General features: G+C 56.9%; 2 protein-coding genes across 2 annotated transcripts in view; both read right to left on the bottom strand.

Annotated features, from left to right (window-relative positions):
• Positions 1 to 24,210, bottom strand: part of OBSCN (obscurin, cytoskeletal calmodulin and titin-interacting RhoGEF) — a 176,250-nt gene that overhangs the window by 10,695 nt on the left and 141,345 nt on the right. The window contains 23 exon segments of the mRNA XM_036225074.1: positions 99 to 267; positions 412 to 524; positions 712 to 836; positions 1,148 to 1,244; positions 1,866 to 2,030; positions 9,038 to 9,048; positions 11,269 to 11,369; positions 12,102 to 12,231; positions 12,559 to 12,661; positions 12,980 to 13,147; positions 18,229 to 18,342; positions 18,850 to 19,027; positions 19,148 to 19,306; positions 19,390 to 19,554; positions 19,630 to 19,746; positions 20,031 to 20,187; positions 20,782 to 20,955; positions 21,132 to 21,214; positions 21,338 to 21,538; positions 21,906 to 22,045; positions 22,197 to 22,316; positions 23,384 to 23,451; positions 23,769 to 23,841. Of these exon segments, the coding sequence (XP_036080967.1) occupies positions 99 to 267; positions 412 to 524; positions 712 to 836; positions 1,148 to 1,244; positions 1,866 to 2,030; positions 9,038 to 9,048; positions 11,269 to 11,369; positions 12,102 to 12,231; positions 12,559 to 12,661; positions 12,980 to 13,147; positions 18,229 to 18,342; positions 18,850 to 19,027; positions 19,148 to 19,306; positions 19,390 to 19,554; positions 19,630 to 19,746; positions 20,031 to 20,187; positions 20,782 to 20,955; positions 21,132 to 21,214; positions 21,338 to 21,538; positions 21,906 to 22,045; positions 22,197 to 22,316; positions 23,384 to 23,451; positions 23,769 to 23,841 (2,931 nt within the window).
• Positions 3,276 to 8,196, bottom strand: LOC107501889 (dual specificity protein phosphatase 8-like). The gene has a single exon (XM_016128462.2). It carries the CDS (start codon positions 5,098 to 5,100, stop codon positions 3,910 to 3,912), a length of 1,191 nt encoding a protein of 396 aa, XP_015983948.2. The 5' UTR covers positions 5,101 to 8,196; the 3' UTR covers positions 3,276 to 3,909.

Below are 24,210 nucleotides of genomic sequence, written 5' to 3'. Positions count from 1 at the left end.
GGGGCAGCTCCCTGTGCCCAAGCCTCAGGGAGCCTGCAGGATCTCACACCCATGTAGAGAGGGGACCCGGGCCTGGGAGGAGGGGTTCCCCAACTCACCCCCATGCACCAGCAGCTCCGCTTTGCACAGCACCTGGCCACCAGCGTTTTGGGCTAGGCAGGTGTAGACGCCGGCATCTTGCTGGGCTACGTTTCTCAGCACCAGAGAGTAGGTGGTATCTTCTTGCTTCTGACTTAGCCGAGTGCTGTCTACCAGCTGAACGCTGTCCTGGAGGCACAGCCAGTAGCAGGGTGGCCATCAGCCAATCCCAGGGACCAGCACTGTGGCCCATATTCCTTCGGTGAGTGCCATACCCTGTCTGGTGGGGCCCCCCTCCCGACACAGAGCCCCTCACCCTGCGCCCATACCTACCTTGTACCAGGTCACCATGGGCTGTGGATTGCCCTCGATGACTGCTTGGAACTGAGCTGTACTGCCCCTCTGTGCTTGCACATCCTCAATGGTTACCTGCATGGTTGGTGGCCCTGGGGGTGGGGGTGGGGGGCAGAGCCTGTGGGGAGGGACCCAGGTTGCGCTGCCCGAAGCTTGCCACAGTCCACCCAGCAATGAGTCTGAGCTGGAGCCAGCCACAGCAGGGCTACATAGTCCAGCTGGCTCCTCTGTTCCAAGTGTCCCCCCAACCCAGGGCATGGGGCCACACACATAGCCTACTTGTGGTGCCAGAGTCGCTGGCCTGGTATACGTATGTCTGGTGCGTGGTCTCCATGAACACGTGGCTTTGGATGTCCCAGAACTCGGTGGTGGCACCTGTCCCTGGCCAGGCCACGCCCTCCACCCTGAGGCAGTGCATCAGGATAAGTTGTCTGCTCTGCCCCTCTACTTCTGAGGGTGGGCAGTGAATCTCGTGGTAAGATGGAGTCTCTGCCCCTCCCCCCGAGTTTAAAGCAGAATGTTTGGGAGGGGTTGTAGAGACAAGGGCCCCCCACACCTCTGGCCCCTAAGGTGGTTTCTCCCTGCTCTGCCTTTTGGCTGGGGTGGGGCTAACAGGGAGCATCCTGGGGTGCCATAAGCACACCCCTTATTCCTCCTGCCCTGCCACCAGATATCCCTTAATGGACTGTGTCGCTCAACACGCCAGATTGGTTACCGGATGGGCACGACGCGTCCCTGAGCCTCCACGGGAGACTCTGAGTTCTGCTCAGAGCCCATGTAGGGGAGGGGCTGAGGCATCTTCCGGGGCTCGGCTGGTGGGAGGCCAGGGCCTAGTGAAACGGAGCCAGCAATGAACCAGGGGTCTGTCCCCCCACGACATGCCCCTGTGTAGCCTTCCAGGGCCCAGAAGGCGCAAGCACAGGCAGACTTCCAGAGACACAATGTCTGGGGCCCCAAACTCTAGGCTCCTGCCATGCACGCACACCTCTGCCAGGGCATACCTTCAGTCCTATAAGCCCGGGCTGCCAGCCCTAAGGCTGCCCACCCCCACCTCCACCCCCTTCACAATGGGATGCAGCTAACCTGTCAGGAGCAAGGTTCATCTACTCCTCCTTCCTCTTCCCCTCTCCTCCTTACCTGCCCTGGAGCATTGGAGGCCTCTGGCTCAGAGGACAGATGTGCTTAGGGTGGATGGAAACTCCCAGGACCAACCCCACTGCCTAGTTTCACAGATGGGGACAAGCTGAGCAAGGGGTAGGTCTTGCCCAGGGCCCCCAGTGTATGGAGCTATCAAGATGTCAGGGTCCCCAGGGTTCTGTGAGTTCACTCTCATAGGATGGGCGCACACGGTGACCAAAGTTGAGGTCCGCATAGAGAGAAGGGGAGTCTGGGAGCAGGTGGTACTTTGTGGTCGGCCCACCACTGGGCCTCACCTGATTCCTCCACCACCTCAGTGCCTGGAGGCTGGGGGCTGGCCTCCTGGAGTGTGAGTGGTCCCTTGGGGCCAGGGCTGGCTTGGTCCCCTGCAGATCCTGGAGCCTCAGGGCCCACCAGTGTCTGGACAGACATGATCTCCTGGTCCACTCGCTCCAGGGTGGCTGCGGGTGGGATGGCAGCATCTGTGGGAGAAGTCAGCATGTAGGGGTAAGAAGAGGTGTGGGCCCAGGGAGGGGGCTCCAGGAAGCCCATCACAGTCTTCACAGATGCCCTGGTGAGCCAACCCCAGGCTGTTCCGCCCACCCACCACTCCTCTCTCAAGAGGTGCAGATGGCAGAGGTCCCCGAGAGAGAGAGGCCTGGGGACTGAGCTGGGGAGATGGTACTCCAGGCAGCGAAGACAGAGCTCCACCATCCCTGGGAAGGCACCCAGATGCCTTCATGAGAACGTCAACTCCTCAGGGGCAGTTGGGCCTGGGCACTGCCCTGTGCCCTGTCTGCCCCTCAATCTCAGCTCATCTGCTCTTTTCATCCTGTAATGGCTCCCCTGTGGTCCACTCCAGACCCTGGGCCTGGTAGATCCAGCCCTGTGCTCTAGGGAAACCTATGGGCAGCCTGATGCCGAATCAGGGGTCCAGGGATCCGAGGGGTCTGGGCTCCCTTCCTGCCCTCCCACACCAGCCCCTGCCCCCAGACTGGCAGTTTTCTCCCCTCCGCCTGAGGTCCTATCTGCTCTTTCATCCAAGTGCAGCCTGGCCTGGCCCAGGACACCACACCATCACCCGACCCATGCCCTGGCCTCCAACGAAGCTCCCCTTTCCCCCTAGGGAACTGCCAGATCCTTTCACGTCAGCTCCCTGCCTTCGGCCTCTGTGCAGCCCCCTCCTCTACCTGGCTTCCAGTCCCAGGCAGCAGCACTGTGGCTTCACAGGTGTGCCCAGGAATGCCCATTGCTCTGTTCCTAGTATGTCCTCCTGCCTGGAGCCCTCCCCTGCATCAGAACGCTCTCCAGCATTAGGGCATCCATTCCGTCCTTCTCCACTCCAAGGAGGTCAACAGGACCCTCCTGAACATCACATCCTCATTGTCTGTCCGGACAACAAACAGCCAGACTGCACAGGGAGCAGGAAGGGCAACTAACCAAGGCAGGGTAGAAGCAGCCATTATGGGTGGTCACGCTGTGTGCACCTATGACCAGCTCCACAGCCCGTGTGCAAGCAGGCTGGTCAGGCAAGCTACCCCATCTAAACCCAGGGATCCCAGGATGGGCCAGGACCTACCCAGGGCTACCAGGTAAGGGGCCTGGGTTGCTCTCTGGTTGGTCCCCGGGGCCAGGTTTAGAGGGCCCCTTGTACCCAAGTTGCCAGCATGGCTGGCAGAGAAGCAAGAAGAAGCAGAACACAGAGCTTGTGAGAGTTGGTTTATTATCATCATGGGGTTGACTGACAGGGGTTGCCTCCCACCCACAGACTCTGACCCACTGTGCAAGGCAGGCCCAGGAAGCCTATAGAGCAGGCCCCGTGGGCCTCCCGGAGGCTGAAAAAAGTATCCATGGGAAAGATATGCCCTGGGGGAAGACCCCACTGAGTTGGCCAGGTAGCCTGGGCACAGGGCAGGGATGTGCCCCTATACAGGGAGAGGAGGACACCACCCAGAGCTAGTCTCCTAGGGGCACCCCCAGTCCCCTCTGTAGAGCAGACTGCAGCCTCTGAGCACAACGTCCTCAGCTGAAGACCCTGCCCTGTGAGGTAGAGAGTACCCAGACCACAGGAAGGGTTGTTGGAGCCCCAAGTTGCTGCAGAGCGAGACAAGGGGTCAGAGCACATGTGTCCCGGGGTGCCGGCTTAAAGCCTTTCTCCTGGGCCCAAAACCCAGGGCAGCCGTGAAGCTGGTAGGTGCTGGTGTCAGGTGGGGGGTCCTAGGACCCATGGCCACGCCTCTCTTTCTGTTGCCCCGTGAAACCACTGCAGCTGCCTCAGGGGTGTCCTGACCCCAGAGACCCTGCTCAACCCCCAGCCACCTGCTCCCTACAGTTGCGGCCTCAGCCCTGGGAGGGGCTGGGGCACTCATCCCTGTCTGGCTGGATGTGCAGGGTGACCGTCTCACCCACTGTCCCAAAGCTGACTGTCTGGGCGGAAATCTCTGTTTTGAAGCTGCTCTGGCCACTGTCCGAAGAATGCTGGACCTGGGTACAGAATGATGGCTTCCAGGATGTGGCACCTTCAGCCCGGGCTTCCCGTATGCAGAAGGAGACGGTGGGCCCAGGGCCCTGGGGCCCTAACAGAGCCCCATCTTGGGGCAGGTGGCTAAAGAAGCCAGGTGGGCCACGAGGGCCCAGTGGGCGTCCCACATTGAGCAGGACGGGCTGCCCCACGGTGGGCTCGCTGATCTCTCTCTGGAGCACCGAGACCTCACAGGGTGGGTCGTCAGAAGCACTGGGCACAGGGCCACTGCAGCCAAAAGTTTCCCCTTCCCGGGGCACGTAATCCTCCAGGTCAGCCAGTGTCAGTGCACGACCGTCATGCTCGAGGATCTTAGGGTCACGGCCCCAAAGGTCATCTGCACCGAGGAGCTCCTCTGTCTGATGGGTACCTCTCCCCTCCTCCTCCAAGAGGACCTCCTCTTCAGTGGTCCAGGGAGAGGACAGCCCAGGGGTCTCTGGCCCCGTGTCCAAGATGAGGGGCTCGCTGACACTGCCCATAGCTCTGCCCTGGTCTGGGGGCTCCTGGGCCAGCAGCTTGTTGTTGGAGTTGTTTGTGTTGGGGTCTCCTCCAGGGGTCCCACCAGGCAGCATGAAGAGAAGCCCTGCCGAGCTGCCAGGCACCTCTGTGGCTGGAGACACACCCCTTTGGCCTGTTTTCTTCACCTGGACTTCAATGGTCTCCTCAACCTCCACCCACTTAGGTGGGGGCCCAGTGCCCCTGGGCAGGGCCTGCATGTGGGCCCCAGGCTCTGTCACATACAGAGTGGGCACCGTGGGCCTCCAGCCTGGCTCTGCTGTGGGCCTTCGGGGCTGGCCGAGCCCTGGCGTGTACAGCAATTCAGGAGCCTGCAGGCCTGGCCTGGATGGGCTGGCATGGCGGCGGGAAGGCGAGCGGGAAGGAGACTTGCTGGGGGACCGGCGGCGGCCACGGGGGCTCTTCACCACGGTGGTGATGGTTTCCTCTCTGCAGGGAGAGGGCCGAGAGGAGATGGCACAGAGACCTGCAGCCTGGCCTGGCACCCATGCCATAGCACATGCAGGGCCAGCATGAGAGATCAGGTTAGTATAAGTGGTATAAATCAAGTTAGCAAGTAAATGGTGAAATTGCACAAACTCCTACACATGCGCTTGAGCCCAGTCTCTAGAATCCCTGGCCAGAGAACCAAAGAAACAGTACAAAATCTCATCTGGCCAACCTCAGGCTCTGGTGTTCAGATCTCAAAACAAGAGTTGAGACATTGCCTCTAATCCCCAGACCAAGTCATTTGCAATGTCCCCGTGGGCCAGTCTCCTTCCCCTGTTCACAGCTATCTCATGTTGGAGATGCCAGACTTCCTCACAGAGCTAATGGATGGGGTGTAGGGACACAGCACTCTTGTCCATCCCACCAGTGTTTTGTGCTTTGTATCATGGGCAGTGGTGTGTGGGGGTGCTATGGTGCCCCCGTGAGCTGTCAGAGGTCAGGCACTTAAGTGATCCTGAGTTCTGGACAGATTGGGCAATTGACGCTACAAGTGCAAGTGTAGGAAGGTTGTCAGAGCCCCAACCTGCAGGCTGTGCTCCTGGCCTCTCAGTCTGGAGGTATAGGGTTGGACAAGGACATCTGGCCCTAGGTGTGGCTTGGCTGTCATGAACTTTGTGACCTCAAAAAAGCCTTTTCCCTTCCTGGTCCCCATCTCCCAAAAGAGGGGGTGGGGAAAAGAGGGAGTAGAACTCAAGGTTAGTTGCATGTGGGTGTATGCAGGCTGCTGGCCAGGGACTCTGCAGCAGCCCTGAGGGATGGGTCTGATCCCCTTTTACAGGTGCGGACAAGGCCAAAAAAGGCTCGAAACTTGCCTGGGGTCAAGAGTCAGAAGCCCACCAGTCACCCAGGTCCTTGTCTTCTGCCCAGTGCCCCTAGCCTGGCTGGGTGCTGAGCATGAAATGAGTAACGGGCAAATAACGGAAACGGGCTGAGTAACCACAGCTCTCCTGGGCCCTGGGCCTTGCATTTCCTCCCAGGCTCAGGCAGAGGGACTTGGTGTACAGGTGGTAACAACTCAGTGCTGTCACCAGCTGCCTGCCATGACCGAGGCGTTCTCGTGCACACTTGTTTGCTTACTCGCTCTCTTTCTCTTTCCAGCTTTGTTTTTATCTAACTCAGAGGTCTAAGCATAGGCCCAAAGATATGTGGCCAAACCTTAGGATGCAGAGCAATTAGAAGTCCTGCCCCCTCTGACCCTCACCTGGCAAAGGGGAAATGCCATCTCCACTTAACCAAGGGGAAACTGAGACTTGGGGATGTGGCCACAGACCTGCATTCTTGCCTCACACCCAGGCTCAGGGGCATTAAGCTTGTCCCTGGGTTGGAGCCTGCCCAAATTTCAGGAGAACCTGGCCCAGGCCCAATCTGTTGGCCTCATGCCGCCCAATTTACCGAGACAGGGCAGTGAGTCAGGTGGAACTGGGAAGCTGTAAGATCAGGACTCTGTAAATGGCGCCTCATGCTGGGCTCACTGCTGCCCCCATGAGGGTATGTGGGCATCCTGCTGACGCCATTGACACTAGATGTGAGGTTGCCTGGTGGCAGGGGTCTCTCTCCAAGACAAGTTTCCTTCTGGTACCCCTGGCTCCCAAGTATCCCTCCGTGTGCAGTGTGCCCTTGATGGGACGGGTGCTGTGCCAGGCAGTTGCCTCTTGGTTCCTTAAGCTGAGGGGGTGCACCTTTCCTCGCAGGGTGAGTGTTTCTATCTTCCTGAGCGTGGAGTACACTGGACTTTAGGATGCCTTGAATCACTTAGTCCAGCCTCCCATAAGCATGAGTCCTCTCGGATGCCTCCCCCATAGGACTGCTGGGCCCATCTTGCTCTTCCATCTGTCACTCATAAGATGTGGATAATAACGATGCTCTCCTCATGGATGAAGTGTAATCTGTGTAAAGCTCTGGCATAACTGCATACCTCCAGGGATGGGGTACTAATTGCTGGCCCAGGCAGCCCCATCTATTGTGAGGTGGTGACTTGCTTTAGGGGAGGAGGGAAGTAGTCAAAGAAGAGTTAATCCAAAATTTTATCAAATGTCTGAAGGTGAGCTTCTCTAGCAACATGACCAACCGCAGGCCTCTTAACAGGTCTGAGGGCCACGGGGAGCCAGGAGGTTGCCCATCCTGGAGCTTCTCAGTCACTTGGCCTTAGGAAACCACAGTCTTTCTCGCCTCCTGGCTTTTGCAAGCTCTTCTACCATATCCGCCTACACACACCTCCTATTGGAAGTCCTCTGGGATTACCCAAGTCAAAACCAATCCTGCCTTCTGTGGGTGCATCTAGATCTGGACCACTCATGTTATTTAATTATCAACAACCATGTGGCTTCTCAGCCCTCAAGGCACACAAAGATGAAGAAGGACAAGGAGCATGGCACCAGGGAAGTGGGTTCTTGGCTAGCTTCCAACCATGAGCCACCTTAAGTGACCTTTCTCTCCTTCATGAACCTCAGTTTCTCCATCTTCCAAATGTGAGGGTTGGGCCTGGAGACCTCTGAGGCCCTAGAGCTATTATGTCTACTATGATACATTTCAATTAAATTCAAATCAGTGAAAACTGAATAAAATTTAAAATTCAGTTCTTTAGCTGCACTTGACACATTTTAAATGTCCAATAGCCACATGTTAGCTAAAGGCTGCTGGAGTGCTCAGTGTAAATATATACTATTTCCATGACCACGAGAAGTTCTATTGAACAACGGTGCCCTAGATCCTAAGGTATCGAAGGGTAGAATTCTGCCTCCAATCCGCTGTGGGACACAGCTCTCAATCCCGAATCCACCCTGACTAGTGTAACTGGGTCCAAGCCTGGGTGAGACACTGCAAAGTGAGAAGAGTAAGTCTACCCTGCTGGGGCAATGGGGTCTTGGAGAGGGTACTGAGGCCCGGGAAGAGAAAGCTGTGAAGTATAAAGGTAGTCAAGGTCCCAGGGAAGGCGAATTCCCTGGGAGTACCTGCAAGGTACGAGCAGTCTGCGTGGTGAGTAAAGATTGTGAGGGCAGGCAGCAAGGCAAGCGGGTGGCCAGGCCACATAGGCAGGGTCCAGGGCGTTAATGGGCATGCAGGGGGCACTGCAGTCGGAATGAAGGTTAGGAACACGCCTGCACTTACATGATGACGGTTTTCTTGGGGACTTTAGTCTCCTGTTCAGTGACTACAAAGAAAACAGTCGGAATAGCGAGGGTTACAGATCAGCCAGCACTGGGGGCCAAGCTACCTGAGCGGCGTGGCAGCACAGTAACCCACTCAGCTTAGGAGCTCTGGGTCCAAGCCCTGCCTGGCCATGTGCCCCTGGGGTGACTCTCCTCATCTCTGAAGTGGAAGTGATTGTGTCTGCCTTGAGTGGTAGGAAAACAGTGCATAGCACATGAGGGTAGGACTCCTGTTCCTCGAGTATCTAGCAGGAGTTTTGGGAGCATAAGGGTTCTGCTGAGGCTGTCCACAGAGAAATCCCAGCTTCTCCTTCAGCCACCATGCCCAGGAAGGACTGTGGACTTGTCAGGCCTAAAGTCTCACTTCTCAGACTTAGAAACTACAGCCCAGAAAGGGGGAGGAAATGGTCTATGCCTTCCGGTGAGCCAGCAGCCAAACTGGGACCAAAATGGCTGATGTCTATTTTACCAAAAAAAAAAAAAAAAAAAAAAAAAAGGTCCTAAAGACCAAAGGCATCTCTCTAGGGGAGCGTGATTGGAGTCCTAGAGGTGGCACACCTGAGCCCTGTGGAACAAGACCATGAAGTCCTATTGGGAGCAACCTATGGATGCCTGGGCAGCCGCCTGGTCTCCAAGTGAGCCAGGAAACCTAGGTCTCCCCATAGGAGCACCTGGCTTTCTTCTTCCCTAAAGCCAGTGGGAAAGAGCTTATGGTTCCCATTTTGCGATGGGGGACCCAAGTCCCAGAGACATGATGGGACTTGTCTGGGTCCAGGCAACACTTACTTCCAACTATCTTGAACCCTCTTTCACTGCAGCTTCTGTGTGGGGTCAGGCTTGATACAGAGATGTCCCACTCAGTCTTGCCCACCTGGACAGCAAGCATTCCTCTAGCTACCAGCACTCTCACATCTCAACAACCTTTCTCATCATCCTGCAGCAAAACTGAGGGGGAGGCTCAGAAATGTGAAGTGGCAGGACCCAGGCATATGGCCTCTCAGTTCCTGGTCTGTGGGGTCTTCTGCTTTGCTTCAGTGTCGCATAGAGTAAGACTTTCCCTTAGATGATCAAGAATATTTTAAACTTGTCTCCGATTAGGTGCAAGTGAATTAAATGTACTAGCCATGTCTGTGTGGCATCTGGGAGCTACATTTACTGTGTGTGTGCACGTGTGTGCGCACATGCACGTGTATGCACAAAGACATATGTGTGCATATGCATGTTTGCATTTGTTCAAGCTGCTTCCTGGAGAGGACAGCCCACTGGGAGAGGATGGAATCAGCCCTTTTATGTTCAGACTAAGCTGGGCCAGAGCCAGCCTGTCGGTGGCCTGCAGGCCAGACCCTGTGCACAGAGTGGTGAGAGCCAGGGCACCGTCCCTCATCCTCCCTGACTGGGGCCCATCCTGCTGCCCTTGGGGGAGGTGGCCGGGCATTCCTGGGCTGCTACACTCCTGGCACCTTTTTTCCTGATCTGATTGCCACCTGACTGGCCCTGAGCCCAGGTAAGTGCTGGCGACCGCGGGAGGGGCGCAACCATGCGAAGCAGTTTCACAAGCGAGAGGACAGTGACCACCCCACAGGGCCACCGTCTGTGGGGCCACTGGGTTAAAGACACAGCAGCAGGACAGGGTTAGGAAGCGGGAGGCGGCGGGCTCCAACTGGCCTTTTTCCCGTATGAGACACAACACTGTTTCTGGCACGAGTGGCCACTCCTCCTCTGAACCTTGTGGTCATGGGATGTTGACAGAAAGAGACCATCATGATAACGAAGTGAACAGCTCTGTAGGATATGCTTGTCACCCACTGACAAGGAGCAGCACAGATTAGCACCTTCCCGTAAGACACCATATGGCAGGGTGGATGTCAGCGGGGCCTCCAGCAGGAACTTGTTTGGCCAGTGCCAGTGGCCCTCTGCGAGATGAGAAAGAGGACTCTTGCCCATGAGAGAGAGAATGGTCTCTACAAGGGCCCTGGAGGACCTCAAAGGCCCTGAGGCCACAAGGTGGCTCAACTATGTGCGGATCCAGATGGACAGCAGCTCCCAGACATTGGGCCCCAGGAGGGATTGGATCCAGTGGGGCAAGGGTCACAGAAGCCACCTTTCAGAACTTAGGAGGACACGGATTGCAACTCATCCTGCTATGAGAGCTGCAGCGCCACCAGGCGTTGGCCCAACCTGTGTTTGCATGTCCCCAGGGATGGGAAGCTCACCACTCTCCAGATAGCCCCTTCAAGGTGGGGCAGCTCAGATGGAGAGAAGCTCTCCCTGGGGTGGTAGCCAGCCTTGCAAACCCTGCAAGGCTGCTCTTTCAGACTGAGCATACCCAGGACAGACGCCAGGTATCCTCTGCCCCATCCTGGCCATCCCAGAGGGCCCAGCTGGGACTCTGGAGACACAGTGTGAATGGAGATGTGAGTCATCTTGCTGCCCTTCATCTCCTGCCCAGGAGCACACCTCTCCCTTATGAGACCCTGTAGCCCAGACCACCCCAGGATCCCAGGGATGCCCCCAGGCCAGGCTGTCCCCACCATGGCTGTCCCTGCCATGGCCAGCCCACACCCTACCCTAGTGTGGAGGCACTGGGCCCCTGACACCCATTCACTCTTCCAAGAGCCAAGCTGGAACCCAGCACCCTGCACTTTGCACTTGGCAGAGGCCCCCTCTTTTGCGGAGTTGTCCTACCTACCATCCCTGCCGCCCCTTCCACAAGGACTCACTGGCCACTCCTTGGGAGGCTGCCTAGGCCTGGGTCTGGCTTTTATACACAACCATTCCCCAGGGATGGTGAGCAGAGCCTGGGCTGCCAACCCCAGGCTGGCCTCTCCAGGCTTGCCCGGGCCTTGGGTTCATGGCCCACCCCCTACTGTCCCTCATGCCTGCTGCTCCAGTCACAGACCTCTGCAGGCCTCCAGGGAGCACACCCTGATTGGAAAGACTGACGTTTCACTCCACTAGGCCCTGCCCAAATGTATGGAGGCTCCAGTCAGGCTGAGGCCTCAGTGGATGCACCTACCTTCCAACACAGCAATGTGCTCCCGGCAGCGCTGCTCCTGGGCCCGAAGCACTGGGCTCTGCAGGGAAAGCTCTGTGCCACCCCGTGTCGAGCCCAGCCGGTTTATCAACTGCAAGAAAGACAGCAGAGGCCACTTACAGCCTGTGGCTCTCCAAGAGGCCTGAGCCACCTCTTTGCGGCAGTGCATACTGGCTGGAGCATAGGGGTCCTGCCCCAGCTGTGTCCTAGAGCCCTGGAGCCTGGTCACAGGGTCCCAGCCTAACTACTACATCTCCATAGGACCCAGCACTGCCCAGGAGTTCCTGTGATGGCGGAAACACTCCATAACTGCACTGTCCTGTGTGGTGGCTTTGTGGGCCCTGAGCACTTGGAATGAAACAGAATCTTTTGTTAGAGTTAACTTTAACTCATTTAAATTTAAGTTGCCACTGCTACATGGCCAACAGTGACTGAATTGGACAGACTGTGTCCAAGCTGATTTGGGTCTATTTATTTCCTTGGCACCTGCCATGGAGGCCAGACCCCTCCTGGCCTGCCACAGGCAGCAGCATCATGAAGGAGGCTGTCAGCCAGGCAGAGCCACAGCCAGCACACACCTTCCTCAGGCCCCCACGGACCCTGGCAGGCCATGGAGGACAAAGCAGATTCCACCCAGTGCCCCCTTATAAGTCCAGTTTTCTCATCATGGATGGTGGGTGACAGTGGGCCTGGTGTTCCATCATGAACCCTGGGCAGTTTGAACCTAGTGTTCCTTCTCATCATAGGTCATGTATGGCAGTAAAGAAACTGGATTTTACAGGAAAGCCCCTTCCCAACCTTCCCCTGCACCCTTCCACCTCACCTCACATTCATAGTGGCCCAAGTCCTCCTTGCTGGCCGCCTGGATCTCCAGCACCAGCAGTCCACTGCGTGGCTCACTCAGGGTCCGGTACTTGCCACCAGGAGTCAGCAAGGCCCCATCCTTGTACCACCTGAAGCCAACTCAGGTGGTCAACTGGGACCTCCCCAGATCCCCGGTATGCAGGACCCTCCCTTGCCCTGCCCAAAAATCCAGATGACCTTACAGTGCCCACCCTCTTGGACACCACCAGGACAACATCCAGCCTGGTAATGTCCTCCTTGCTGCAGGTAGGGCTGTGTCAGAATGTGTCAGGCCTGGAGACGTCCACTTCTCATCAGAAAGCCTGAGCTTCTGTGTCTAGCCCACCTTGACACAGTGAACATGCTGCCCACCCTCAGTTTACAGGCCGAAGGGGACACCCAGGGGCAGGCCCACCCACCTCATCACCCAGGCCCACCTGATCTGAGGGTGTGGGGCACCTTCAATGGTGCAGGTGATCTGGGCATCCTCTCCCTCCAAAAAAGGTACTGCCCGGACCTTGTTCACAAACCGTGGTGGGACTGTGGGGACCATGGAAGGAGAGAGAGAGAGACAAAGAGAGGGAGAGATAAAGAGAATGAGAGACACAAAAACAAAGGGGCAGGGGGAGAGGTGATAGATGTAAAGATAGACAGAGACAGAGAAAGATAGAGACAAAGACACACAGAGAAGGACACAGATAAAGAGGCAGAAAAAGACAACAAGACATAGCAGGACCCTGTCCTTGCCAGTGAGCCTCCAGACCTGGGTCAGACATCCGCACCACCTGCCAGCCCCATGGGGGCTGCTGTGGTGGGCGGGGTCTGGTTTCCCCACACCAACCTCCGTCCTAGGCTCACCCTGCACCAGGATTTTGCCCAGGGTGCTGGCGTTGCCTGCGGCACTGGCTGCAAAGCACATGTACTGGCCGGAGTCAACACCCGTCAGGTTGTCCAGGATAAGGGTGCACGAGCCGTCAGGATCTTCTATGAGGATGTGGTGAGGGTCCACCTCTACCGGCTTCCCATCTGGAAAGGAGGGAGGGCTGTCACGGAAGGGCCCCATAGGGACAGGAGGCGGGGCCTGGCTGGGGGGTCACAGTTTCAAGTAGTGATGGAGGGGCGGGGGCTGAAGCCTAAGAGCCAGGAGAAGCTCCCCGCTGGGAGTCCAGATGCCAAGCTGACCTGGAGACCTGGACACTTGCCTAGACTTCCATGTGCAGTGCAGCCTCTGGAAAGCGTGTTCTGACCTGGAGGCAAAGGCCAGGCTGGCGCTCAAACCCCACAAAAGATGTCTTATTCTGATAAAAACTCTCCTCCATAAACATGTAAAATTTCATAGAATTTCCAACAGATCTGCATGTGCTGAACTAGGTGGTTTAAATTATAATGGTTCATAACCAATATCTTGACTTTTGATTCACAGAGAGCCTCAAGAAATTACTTTAAAATATACAAAAAAGAAGAAGCCTCCAGCCACCGCCCGATTTCTCTGCACCCCTTGTGTCCCAGGAGTTGTCCTCATTCCCTCCCAGACTCCAGTGCTTCCTTCTCAGTGGCCCCCAAACACCCTCCTTTCAGGGTTCACTTCCCATGAAACAGCTCTTGGTAAGGCTGCTGGTGACATCAATGCAGTGAGTTTTCAATCCCTGTTCTACTGTCAGAAAACAGTTCTCTGCGCCCAGGGTCAACCACTGGGCAAAGGCACAGCTGTTCTGGGTGCCTGTGTAAGGAGATGCCTGGTGTGTCAGAGCGGTGGAGACAAAGTCCTTCCTTCCAGCCCATAAGGCACTTCTCTCTCTGGGGAACAGATGGGCAGATGCACCAGCAGCCCCATAACAGCTCAGCACCTTCTTAAGCTCAGTGTGTTCTCTCTCGTGGTGAACTCACTGCATGCAGTTAATGTCTGGCCCGGACAAGGCAATGGTGGCCCCTGAGGCAAGACGCTGTGCTTTTCTGTGACCAGTAGTCTTTGTCACTGACCAAGGTCTTATGTCTGTCTGTGCCTGGCTGCCAGGGAATCATCTCAGACCTTGTACGGCCTCTGATTTGCAGTTTGGTGACAAGAAAAGGGCACTGTCAGAGACATGGTATTCCAAAAGAGAAAGAAGGTGGACAGTTAACAGGACCAGAGGGAGGTCCATGAGAATAGGTGGTGGACGTGCTGACCAAACTGTATGCTCAGCTGGGCAGTAACAGCCCACCCTGCTTGCTGTTTGTGAATGGAGAGAAAGAGAGAGGTGGCTGCAGCCTGCGCACTGTGAAGGGCATTCAGAGACAGATTCCTAGTTGGTGCCTTGGTTGTCACATGCTCTTCTTAGAGCTGGGATGCTGTTGGTTCTGCCTCAGGTGCCTGCTTCCCAACTGTGCGGACACAGCTGGCTCGTCTGAACATAAGTCCACTACCTTGACTCCCGGGCCCTGGCCCCTGAGAACTCCATGCTCTGCCTCCAGAGAGATTTGCTCTTAACTTGTCCGTCTTGTAACCATCTCTGGTGCCAGAGCCTCTTGGCATCTGGTGGCCCCCCTCCCCTTAAACACCTACTCTACTCCAAGCATGTCGACACACTGCTTTTATACAACAGCCTGTGGGGGGTGTGGGGGGGTGTGGCAGGTAGAGATCTGACTACCTTGCATTTCTGTATATAAACCTCCTGTTACACTTATGAACTGACCAGTTGGACTTGTCTGCCTTGTTCTTTGGTCTCTAGGCTCCTTCAGCATTTGGAGGGCCAGTCTGGACGTATGGCCCTCTTCTGAAACACCAACAAAAGCTTCAACTCATGTTGGGTCATCGTCAACCCAGATGGGCAGGGGGCAGTAGAGAGTGGCATGAGGACAGGCACCCGGCATGCACGTGGGGGGGGGGGGGATTCTTTCAGAGATGACAGTAAAGAGGCCAGGTGTGTGCAGTAAGCCCTGGAACAGGGCACCTCCATGCACATAAAAAGCCCCATGGAGAGCTATCAATGGCTTGTGGCGCCTGGTTGGCACCTGGAACAGTTACAGCTGGAGGAAGCGGCAGCCTACAAAGCCATAGGCGTATTCTGACAGGTGGCCCTGCCTCCTTGGAAACCTTGCTCAGCCCTCATGGAGAGAGGCTGGGGATGTTACCACTGTCTGGGCCACCAGACACTCTGTTAAGTGGACACCCACATCAAAAGTTTACCACTGTGCAAGTTAAACTCCAGATGGCCAAAAGGGGGCAGATCCCTGGAGAGCACTGTGAAGCAGCTGTTAAGTTGAGGGTCCTAGAGATGAAATAAGTGTGTTAGCAGCAAGAGTCATGCTACCTGGCTTAGGGTTTGGGCAAGTCCCAACAATGGATGTCACTGGCCATGGAATTGTGTTTTGTTCCATCCCTAATCCTTGGCCCATTCCTCTTCCTCCACTAGACCTCTGCTGCTTTAAAAGAAAAATGACCAGACCAGAGGTGGGCATCCATCTCCTTGTGCCAGGGGAACTGAAGGTCCTGCATGCCTGCCCAATACACAGGGGACTGCAGGCAGGAAAATTCAGACTTTCATGGCTCTGCCAGGTATAGGCACTAGACTACACCAATGGAATCTTCACAGGGTTCTCACTGATCATGGAAGATAATGTCACCTTGGGCCAAGTCAGGAGACCATGCTTGTGGCCTCTTCTTCTGGACCCTGATATTTGCTGTGTTTGGAATTCTTTGCCCCCAAACATGGGCAGAGAAAGGGGACCCTGGAGTGTATAACCAGCCTGGCAGTCTGTCCCTTCTTGTGTTGGTGCTCAGAACCCCAGAAGGAGAAAGGAGGTTCTTGGATTCTTAGGTGACTTGAAAGTATCTGGGGTAACAGGAACGGCCACATCTCAACTCAACAGCCTTGAGCGGCCAGAGGAAGAGGACTGTCACCAGCCTAATCTGTTAGCTCCTGTGGCTCCAGCTGGTATAGACAGGGTGGCTGTCATGGGTCTGCTGTGCATTCGTGCAGCAAAGTCTCTAATACATGTTTCCAGTGCTCTCTGCTCCCTGCCAGCTGCCCTAGGGGTAAGTCAGGACTTGGCCCTCTGCCCCCAACACTCAGTCCCACTATATGATGACATTTTGCAGGCTGGAAAGTCTGACTTCTGCCCAATGCTATTCTTCCTGGCCAAGGTCATTACATGCTCAATGACCTTGAGCTGTTGTGAATGTCCTGGCTATTTGGTTTGCCACTCGACAAACTATAGATGGGCTGGTGGAAGACAGCCCCCTTGGGGCTGTGAGCCATGGAGGCGAAGAGAAGCCTTTGGAGGGTCTCCCATCCAGACCACCAGGGTTCTGTGTGGAGCCACAAGGGCCACATGGCGCTGGCCCCACTGCACACCACACAGGGAACTGCCGAGAGATGCTGGAGTCAGGGTAGGGGGCACCTCACATGGGGTGAACCCCCATCTGGGCAGATTGGTGCTTCCTGGAGCTTTCCCAGTGTTTCCCATCATGTTGCTGTTTTGGGTCAGCCAGTGACCAGCTCTTGCCACACCCCGTGGCCATGTATGCCACTTGGACCACCTATACTTTGACCACTGTGCCAACATGAGCTGACTGTCCAGCTGCCACTCATCTCCTCCACTCACTGGACACAGCTGTCCCCAGAGGGGTCATCTCCTCCAAATCTCACTGGGTGATGGTCAGGGTGAAGAAGACCAAAGTCTGACCAGAGCTGCTGGAACCCTGACATCCTGCCCTGACTTCCTGGGCGAGGTGCGTCCTTTCCCCTCAGAATTGGCCAGCTGGCACATGCTCCTAAGGGCAGCCTGGCTGACAGGGAGGGCCTGGATGGTGCAGAGTCCCTTCTGGACAATTTTTATGAATGAAATTTCCCTCTGAGTGCACCCTGCAGGCAAAAGGCCTCAGTGAGGAGAAACGGCAGGAAGAGCCATCGAGCGGGTGGGGTGGCTGGAACCTCTGAACGTGGGCCAGGAGGCCTCCCTACAGAAGATCTCAGGCAGCTCTCCTAAGCTATCACTGGGAACCAGCTGCTGCATCCACCAACTCTGCCATGCAGTTCCAACTGTGGGCTGCAGTATATGGGCCCTCCCATGTGTCCCAGTAAAATGCTCCTGTGTATCCTCTCCAGGCCCATCCTTAGCCCTTCAGGGGCAGACAAATGCCCCTGGCTGGCTGTGGACAAGCAGGACAGAAGAACTGGGATGGCTCCTCTAAAACCAGGACTGGATTCGGTTATTCACAATGAATTTGGGACTCAGAGGCCTACCTGCCCGGGTAACCCCTGATGAGTACCCTGGTCTACCTGGGATCCTCGGACCATGCTGAATAGTCTGTGCTACACTGTAATTTAGCACGGGGGCTTTGGGCCACACAGCATAGTTTGACCTCTAGAGGTGCTGTGACTGAGATCAGCTGTGCGTGGTCAGCTGTGACAATGTAAATAACCCTCAACAGAAATCCTGGACACCAAGGCTCGGTGAGAATCCCTGGTTGGTCACTCTCCATGTGCTGCCACACATCAAAGCTGGGAGAACAGGCGCCATCTGTACAATCCTGCAGGGTGGGAGAGATGCCTGCACCCCACCTAGACCCAGACCACCACACCTCTTCCCTTTCATTGCAACAAACTTGAACCTGAGTGGAATGGCTCCGTTGAGATCTGCGAGTCCTTCCAGTGAGTCAGTAAACCTAAAAGAGGTCACGGGACCCTCGAACTCTGCAGTTCCCATCACACTCAGATTAAATTGGAGACCCCACTGCGGGCCTCATGCCCACTATGCCCATTTTGGCATCCTCTTCTCCCCAGGCTCTTGGCCGCCCCTGGAAGCCTTCTAACACATCTGCCTGGCTATGCTTTATTTCTCTGGCTACCCACGTTGCTTCCACTTCATGCTACTCGTTTATCTCTCTGCTGTCACCTATCTCTCCCCTAGACGGTCAGCCCCTCAGACAGCCCCTCCGCCCCACCTCATGCACCCTGGCCAGGCCATCTTTGATTTGAAAGCAGGCACCTAGGGTAGAAGGCCTGTCCCTCATGCCCAGCCCTTGACGAGGCCCCACCCAGGGTCCTTGGTCCCACCCAGCCTGATTCCTTCTGGGTAGCTCTTTCCAGTGTCAGGGCTAGCACCCCTGAGCCCTGGGGTCATACCTTTATACCAGCTGACAATGGGCTTTGGTGTGCCTGTCACTCGGCAGGCCAGCTTGACTGTTTCACCCAGCTCAGCCGTGCAGTCAGCCAGTTCTTCCTCAAAATCTGGGGCTCCTGGGGATACACACACACACGCCCTCAGTACACTCTTGGCAGGGCCAGAAGCCCCACGGCTGAGGGCATGGTTGCTATGGACACCACCCCTTGCAACCCCACACTGGCCTGAATAAGAATCAGGGTCAGAAGCAGGCTGGGTGTTACTGGGGAGTGGTGGGGAATATGGAAAGTAAGCATGTTGAAAGGGGATCCTCACTTCCATTCTAGGTGGAGAAGCACACCCAAGGGTGCAGACCCTAACCCAGTCTGGGTGCCTCCCTGTGCTGGGAGCCTCTGAGTAAACCCTGAGGCCCCATCATGGGAGTCAGGGCCAGCACAGTACCCAGCTCGGCTAACAGAGAGGCTGAAGTGACCAAGGAAACATTGAGCCATCTTCCCCAAGAGGCTTCCCCTTTCCGGGTAGCTGCCTGGCAGGGGCAGGGGTCTGGGTGCCTGAGAGCCAGACAGCCAAACTGAAAGTTTCGGTTCCCCTTTCCAGCCCTGCCGCCAGGCCCAGGCACTCACGCCAGACAGGCAGGGCCAGGCGCTGCTGGATGCTGCTGATCTCCTTCACCCAGGCATTCTTGGTGATGACAGTCCGTGCCTGCAGCAGGTACTTGCGCACTGAGTCCTCCCGTTCGTGCCACACCTCAAAGGCGCGGTCGTCCCCCTCCACCTGCTCGTTCAGGTCGATGCTGCTCAGCTGTAAGGGGAGGATGAGGCCTAACTGCCCAGGACACAGCCAGAGGACCAGCCTAGCCCTCCTCTACCCGCCCTGCAGCCTGCCCCCACCCCAGCCCACAAGGCCTCCATGCCCATGCACCTTCATCATGTTCCGGAACACGTAGCTGAAAGTGTCAGTGCGCGAGTCCCTCCTAGGCTTGCAGACCACCAGGTGGTGGCGGAAAAGGAAGACGTGGCGGTGGTGGCCCTTCCAGGGCATCCTCGCACCTGGTGCCCCCTCCCAGACGATGAAGTGACCCTGGGAGTATAGTTGGCCCATGGTCAGCTTGGACACAGCCCTCCACAACCCCACTGCCCACCCCCCATGGCACTGCCCCAGACCTGGCGGATGGGCTCGCCCAGGGCCTCCAGGGTGCCCGGGTAGTTCTCCATGAGCGACACATGCAGCTGGTTCTCAGCACGCTGCGGCAGGGCCGACACTACCGCATAGGCCTGCTCTAGCAGCGCACAGTTCTGCTGGTTCCGTGCTTTGTTGCGGATCAGCTCCTGGGAAGACAGCAGGTCAGGGCACGCTCCACCAGTCATGGGCAAGGGGCAAGGGGCGAAGAGTGGCCAGCGTACCTTGAGCAGGGCCTGGTACTGCTGGACCCGCTGCACTGGTTGCTCCAAGAAGTGCTGTAGCGGCGGCGGGGGCGGCTGTGAGGGATTGGCAGCTGACAGTACCTCTTCTGCATATTTCTGTGGGGACCGAAGGGCGGGTCTCAGGGCAAGAGAGCAAAGCCCTTGGATGGCCCATGTCATCCAGAGCCTGAGAGCACACACACAGCCCTTCCTCCTTAGGCACGTGTGCATACTCATGTATTTGTGCCTCACCCCTACCCCAGGGATGGCTGGTCACTGACAGATGAGTAGAGTTTCAGAGGGCTCTGCCTGTTTTTCTCACTAAGCCAGGGGCCTGGGCAGGTGAGTCAGGGGAGATGATTTTGGAGACAGAGACCCGCACCAGCTGGGGGTAGGGGCACCTTGTAGAACTCCTGCACAGCTGTGCTGACCACCACTGACTCAGCCTGCACTCGGCCCACCAGGAACTCCAGATACTTCTCAAAGGCCTCCTGGTTCTTGATAAAGCACATGGCCACATCGTCATCCGTGTCACAGCTCTGTAGTTCCTGCAGAAAGCTGCATGGAGGGGACAGCAGTCAGGTGAGGGCTGGTGGGCATTAGGACCCTTCCCGTGACCTACAACCCAACCCCATTCCTTGGATTTGGGGGAAACCTGGCTCCTGCCAGGGCTCAGTCTGGTGGCTCCTGGGGACTAAAGCGAGCATGCTGGACTGTGCAGACATGCGTGTGCGGTGTTTAAGGGTGTGCATCTGCAAAGAAGCATATGCATGGATGTATGTACAGGTCAGGCAGGCAAGGGAGTATGTGCACATTGGGCCTGCATATGTAGGCGTGTGTGCACAAATACATGAGTATGCACATGTGCCGATATACCCACGTGCCCACACATGTAAGGGCACACACATGTACGTGTGCCCATGTACGTGGGTTGCAGTGGGTAGGAGTGCTGCAGGCACTTCTACGGATAAGCAGGTGTGTGCCAGCAACTAAATCAAGTCAGCACAGTTTCTCTCCTCTGCTCTTGCCCACCCCCAAGGCCCAGCCTTGTGGGCACATACATATGTGTGTGAGTGCATGTGTTTAGTGTGTGGTGTGCACCCGTACACACAGATCTGGGGAGCATCCTCGAGGCCCGCCGTGCCCACACACCTGCTGTGGAAGTGGCTGAGATCCTGTATGTTGCGGAAGATGATGGCCTTCTGACTGGCCACAGCAGTGGGCACATGGGGGCAGCAGTCCAGGTGCTGCATGTGGTGGCTCTGCAGGAACTCCAGGTTGTCCACGAAGGCCTGCTCAGAGCTCAGCAGCTCCTGGATGACAGAGCTGGAGGGCAGACCATGAGGGGGCAGGAGTCAGCTGCTAAATGGGCACCTCCTCTCATATGGAGCCTGGGGCCAGGGAGATGGCAGAGAAGAGCACCCCAAAAGGCCACCCCATTGCACAAAGCCACCAGGTAAAAACCCCAACTCTGCCATAACCCTTACCCAATGGCCTCTCACCTCAGCCGCGCCTTATACTCATCCTCAGACACAGCCTCCCCAGGGAACTCAGGTGCCTCGCTGGAACCCCACTCAGGTGATAGCTGGTGAGGAACAGAGATGCTCATCGGTGGTCTGGGTGATGGCCTGGCCCTTCAAGGGTCAGGCTCCCATCCTCACAGTGGGGGCAATAATGACAGGATGCCACCCCCCAGTCATCCAGGTACCTTGAGCCGCCTATCCAGGTAGGCAGGGGACACCCAGCCCTGCCGCGAGGGGCTGGACTTGGTGGGCTTAGTGCGCACAAGCCAGCGAAGTGGGTGGGCCGAGTCCAGTACCTCCACGTACTGGCCCTCCCGCAGCGAGATGGCATCCTGCTCAGCCCCCAGAGGAAGGTAGTCAGCTGTGACCACGTAGATGTCAAAGATCTGAGGGTAAGACACTGAGTCAGACCCAGAGAGGAGCCAGCAGGGCCTCCTATGGCCCCAAACCACAGGGCCTTGGAATTAGGTGAGGAAGAGGAAACCATCCTGACATTCTGTGAATTTCTAGAACAGGCCCAACTAATCTCTGCCGATGGAAACTCTATAGGGGGTGCTAGGTGGGGCCAACCCAGAGGGCAAGGGGGAGCCTTAGGGGTGCTGCAGTGTCCTAGGATCATGGTGATGATGTTGGCTGCTCAAGTGTGTACCCTCATCCTCCTACACCCTGCCACCCAAAGCCCTCCATTTCCCAACCCATCCACCAACTCCCATTATCCCCTGCAAGCCCCAGGCCCCCTACCCTGACACACACCTCTCCCCGGGAGTCCCCATCCTCCGACTCTGAGGATGACTCCTGGACGCTGGAGGAGGGGCGTGAGCGACCGTGTCGGGGGGATGCAGATGGGGTTTTAGACTCCTCGTCACTGTCACCTCCGGGCACCTGCAGCTTGGCTGGGGCACAGAGATTATGACACCGGGGAAGGCCAGCTCCCCTCCTGCACACCTCTCCTTGGGTCTTCATGATGCAGACTGGGAGGGGCCTGGCCCTTGGTCACTGTCCCTCAAACCCCACCCAAGACCTTGCTCCAAGCCGGACCCTCACCCTGTGTGATCTTGGCCGACACCATCTCTGTGATCTGTGAGGTCAGCTTCTGCAGGAACTCCTCTGTGCCCACCTCAGCCAGGGACAGGTGGCCATGGGCCTCAGATGCCAGGGGCTCTCCTGGGGGCCAGACCCTCACTCAGCCAATGTGTACTCCAGATGAGCCCGAGCACCCCCTCCAAGCTCATCTTGAGTTCAGGGTTCAGGGGAGATGGGGACATAGGCTCAAGGCTATACTGCTGGCAGCAGAGGGCTGTGACCAGGGCAAGGAGCCTTAAAGACTCATGGGTGTTTGAGCCAAAGTGTGATCGAGGGACCAAAAATTCAAGGAAGCAGGGCCAGGGCAGAAGAGCAGTGGTTGGTCAGGGGACAAATAGGAAGTCTGGGGCCAGTTAGTGGCCAACTTGGCTGCAGGACGCTGGGCTAGGGCAGTTGAAGGCTGAGTAGCATAGAGGCCAGCGGTGGGGAGCTTGCAGCCATTGGGGCCCCCAAAAGAGTTTGTGCCTCTGCTATCCATACTGGCCATTTGGTGGATGTATGGGAAGGGGCTTGGGGAGAAAGGAAGCAGGGGGCTCAGTTATGCAGGGGGCTCAGCTGGGCAGTGAAAGATGGAGGCAGGATCTGGGAAGGTGGGGGGCCAGACCCCAGGGTCTGGCCTGAGAGTGAGGAGCTGAACCCAGAGCTAGGGTTAAGGGTGAATGGGGGCTGACTGGGGTGAGGAGGGTGCCAAGAACAAGAGTTGGTGCAGGTCAGCTGAAAAGTGACTTGAAGGTGGGCAATGGGCACATGGGATGCATGTTCTCTTCTATCTACTTCTGTGCACACTTAATATTTTCCATAAAAATAGTTAAAAATATGCCAAGGTGTCAGGACACCTGTGCAGGTGGCCTGGAAGGGGTGCGACATGCAGGGTCCCTTACCCCAGCCATGACTCAGCAGCTGCCTGCTCCATAGCCTGGGCATCCACACAGCCTGCTGGTTGTGAGTACTGAGCCAAAGGCTGGCCAGCCTGACACCAATTGGGGCTCAGAATCAGGCCCACAGTGGGAGGCCTGGGGAGCCCTGGTCCACAGCAGGGCAAGGGGGCATTCTGGGCTACCTGGGGACAGGCAGCTTCCTCCACACCCACCCCGCATCAGGGCTCGGCCGTCCCGCCCGGGGAAGACATGTATCTGCCCAGCCCATACCTTTCTTCTGCCCGGCAAGGTCAGCGAAACCCACAGGTTCTAACATCTGTGCAGAGATGGCTTGGGTCCTGAAGGGGGCAGAGGTGTCCTGAGGGTCTAGGGTAGACCCACCACCCGCACCTTTGGGCAAGAGCTTCTGACAGAAAGAGAATCTAGGAGAAGTGGGTGGGGTGCCACAGTAGGGCCCTAGGGAGCCCTTGCTTTTATGATGGGGAAACAGAGGCACAGAGCAATGGTGGCAACCCAAGCCACATGGCCTGCGAAGGGCAGAATCGGGCTGAGGTCCAGGATGGGGTTCTTTCCCCAGCAGTAGCACTGTTCTCTCCCCAGAGCCAAGCCCCCCATGCCAAGCCCCCCACCAACTTTGGTGCAGGCCTTCGCTTACCCCTGCAGGAAGGTTGAGATGAGGGATTCCTTTACCCCAGCCTGTAACCCTGCTGTTCCCACCTCCTTGGGCACTGTCAAGAGAATGGTGACCACCAGATGACACTCAGCCTGCTGAACTGATTCTGGTCAGAATCCTGCCTGGTACATCTGGGCCACCCCTATCGGAGTTCTTGGCCTATCCATCCAGAGCCCTGAGAAAGGGTGATGCCTGACGTCCCAACCCAGCCCACAGCCAACCCACCAGTGGTGGGGACGGGAACAAGTCTGTACTTGACACACCAGCCCACAAAGGGACTGAACCCAGGAAGAGACCATTCAGGGTGATTGGGGCTGCCCAGAGGGTCTTGGCCTGCTGAGTGGAGCCCATAGGGCAGGGGTGGGAGCTGGCCCCAGGGTCCTGTGCCTGGGGTGGGCATATGGGACAGAGGGCTGGGTAGGGC

This window comes from Rousettus aegyptiacus, unplaced genomic scaffold (assembly GCF_014176215.1).
Source record: "Rousettus aegyptiacus isolate mRouAeg1 unplaced genomic scaffold, mRouAeg1.p scaffold_m13_p_7, whole genome shotgun sequence".
Classification (NCBI taxonomy): domain Eukaryota; kingdom Metazoa; phylum Chordata; class Mammalia; order Chiroptera; family Pteropodidae; genus Rousettus; species Rousettus aegyptiacus.
Note: the sequence above shows the minus strand (reverse complement) of the source record. Positions and strands in the feature narration are given on the sequence as shown.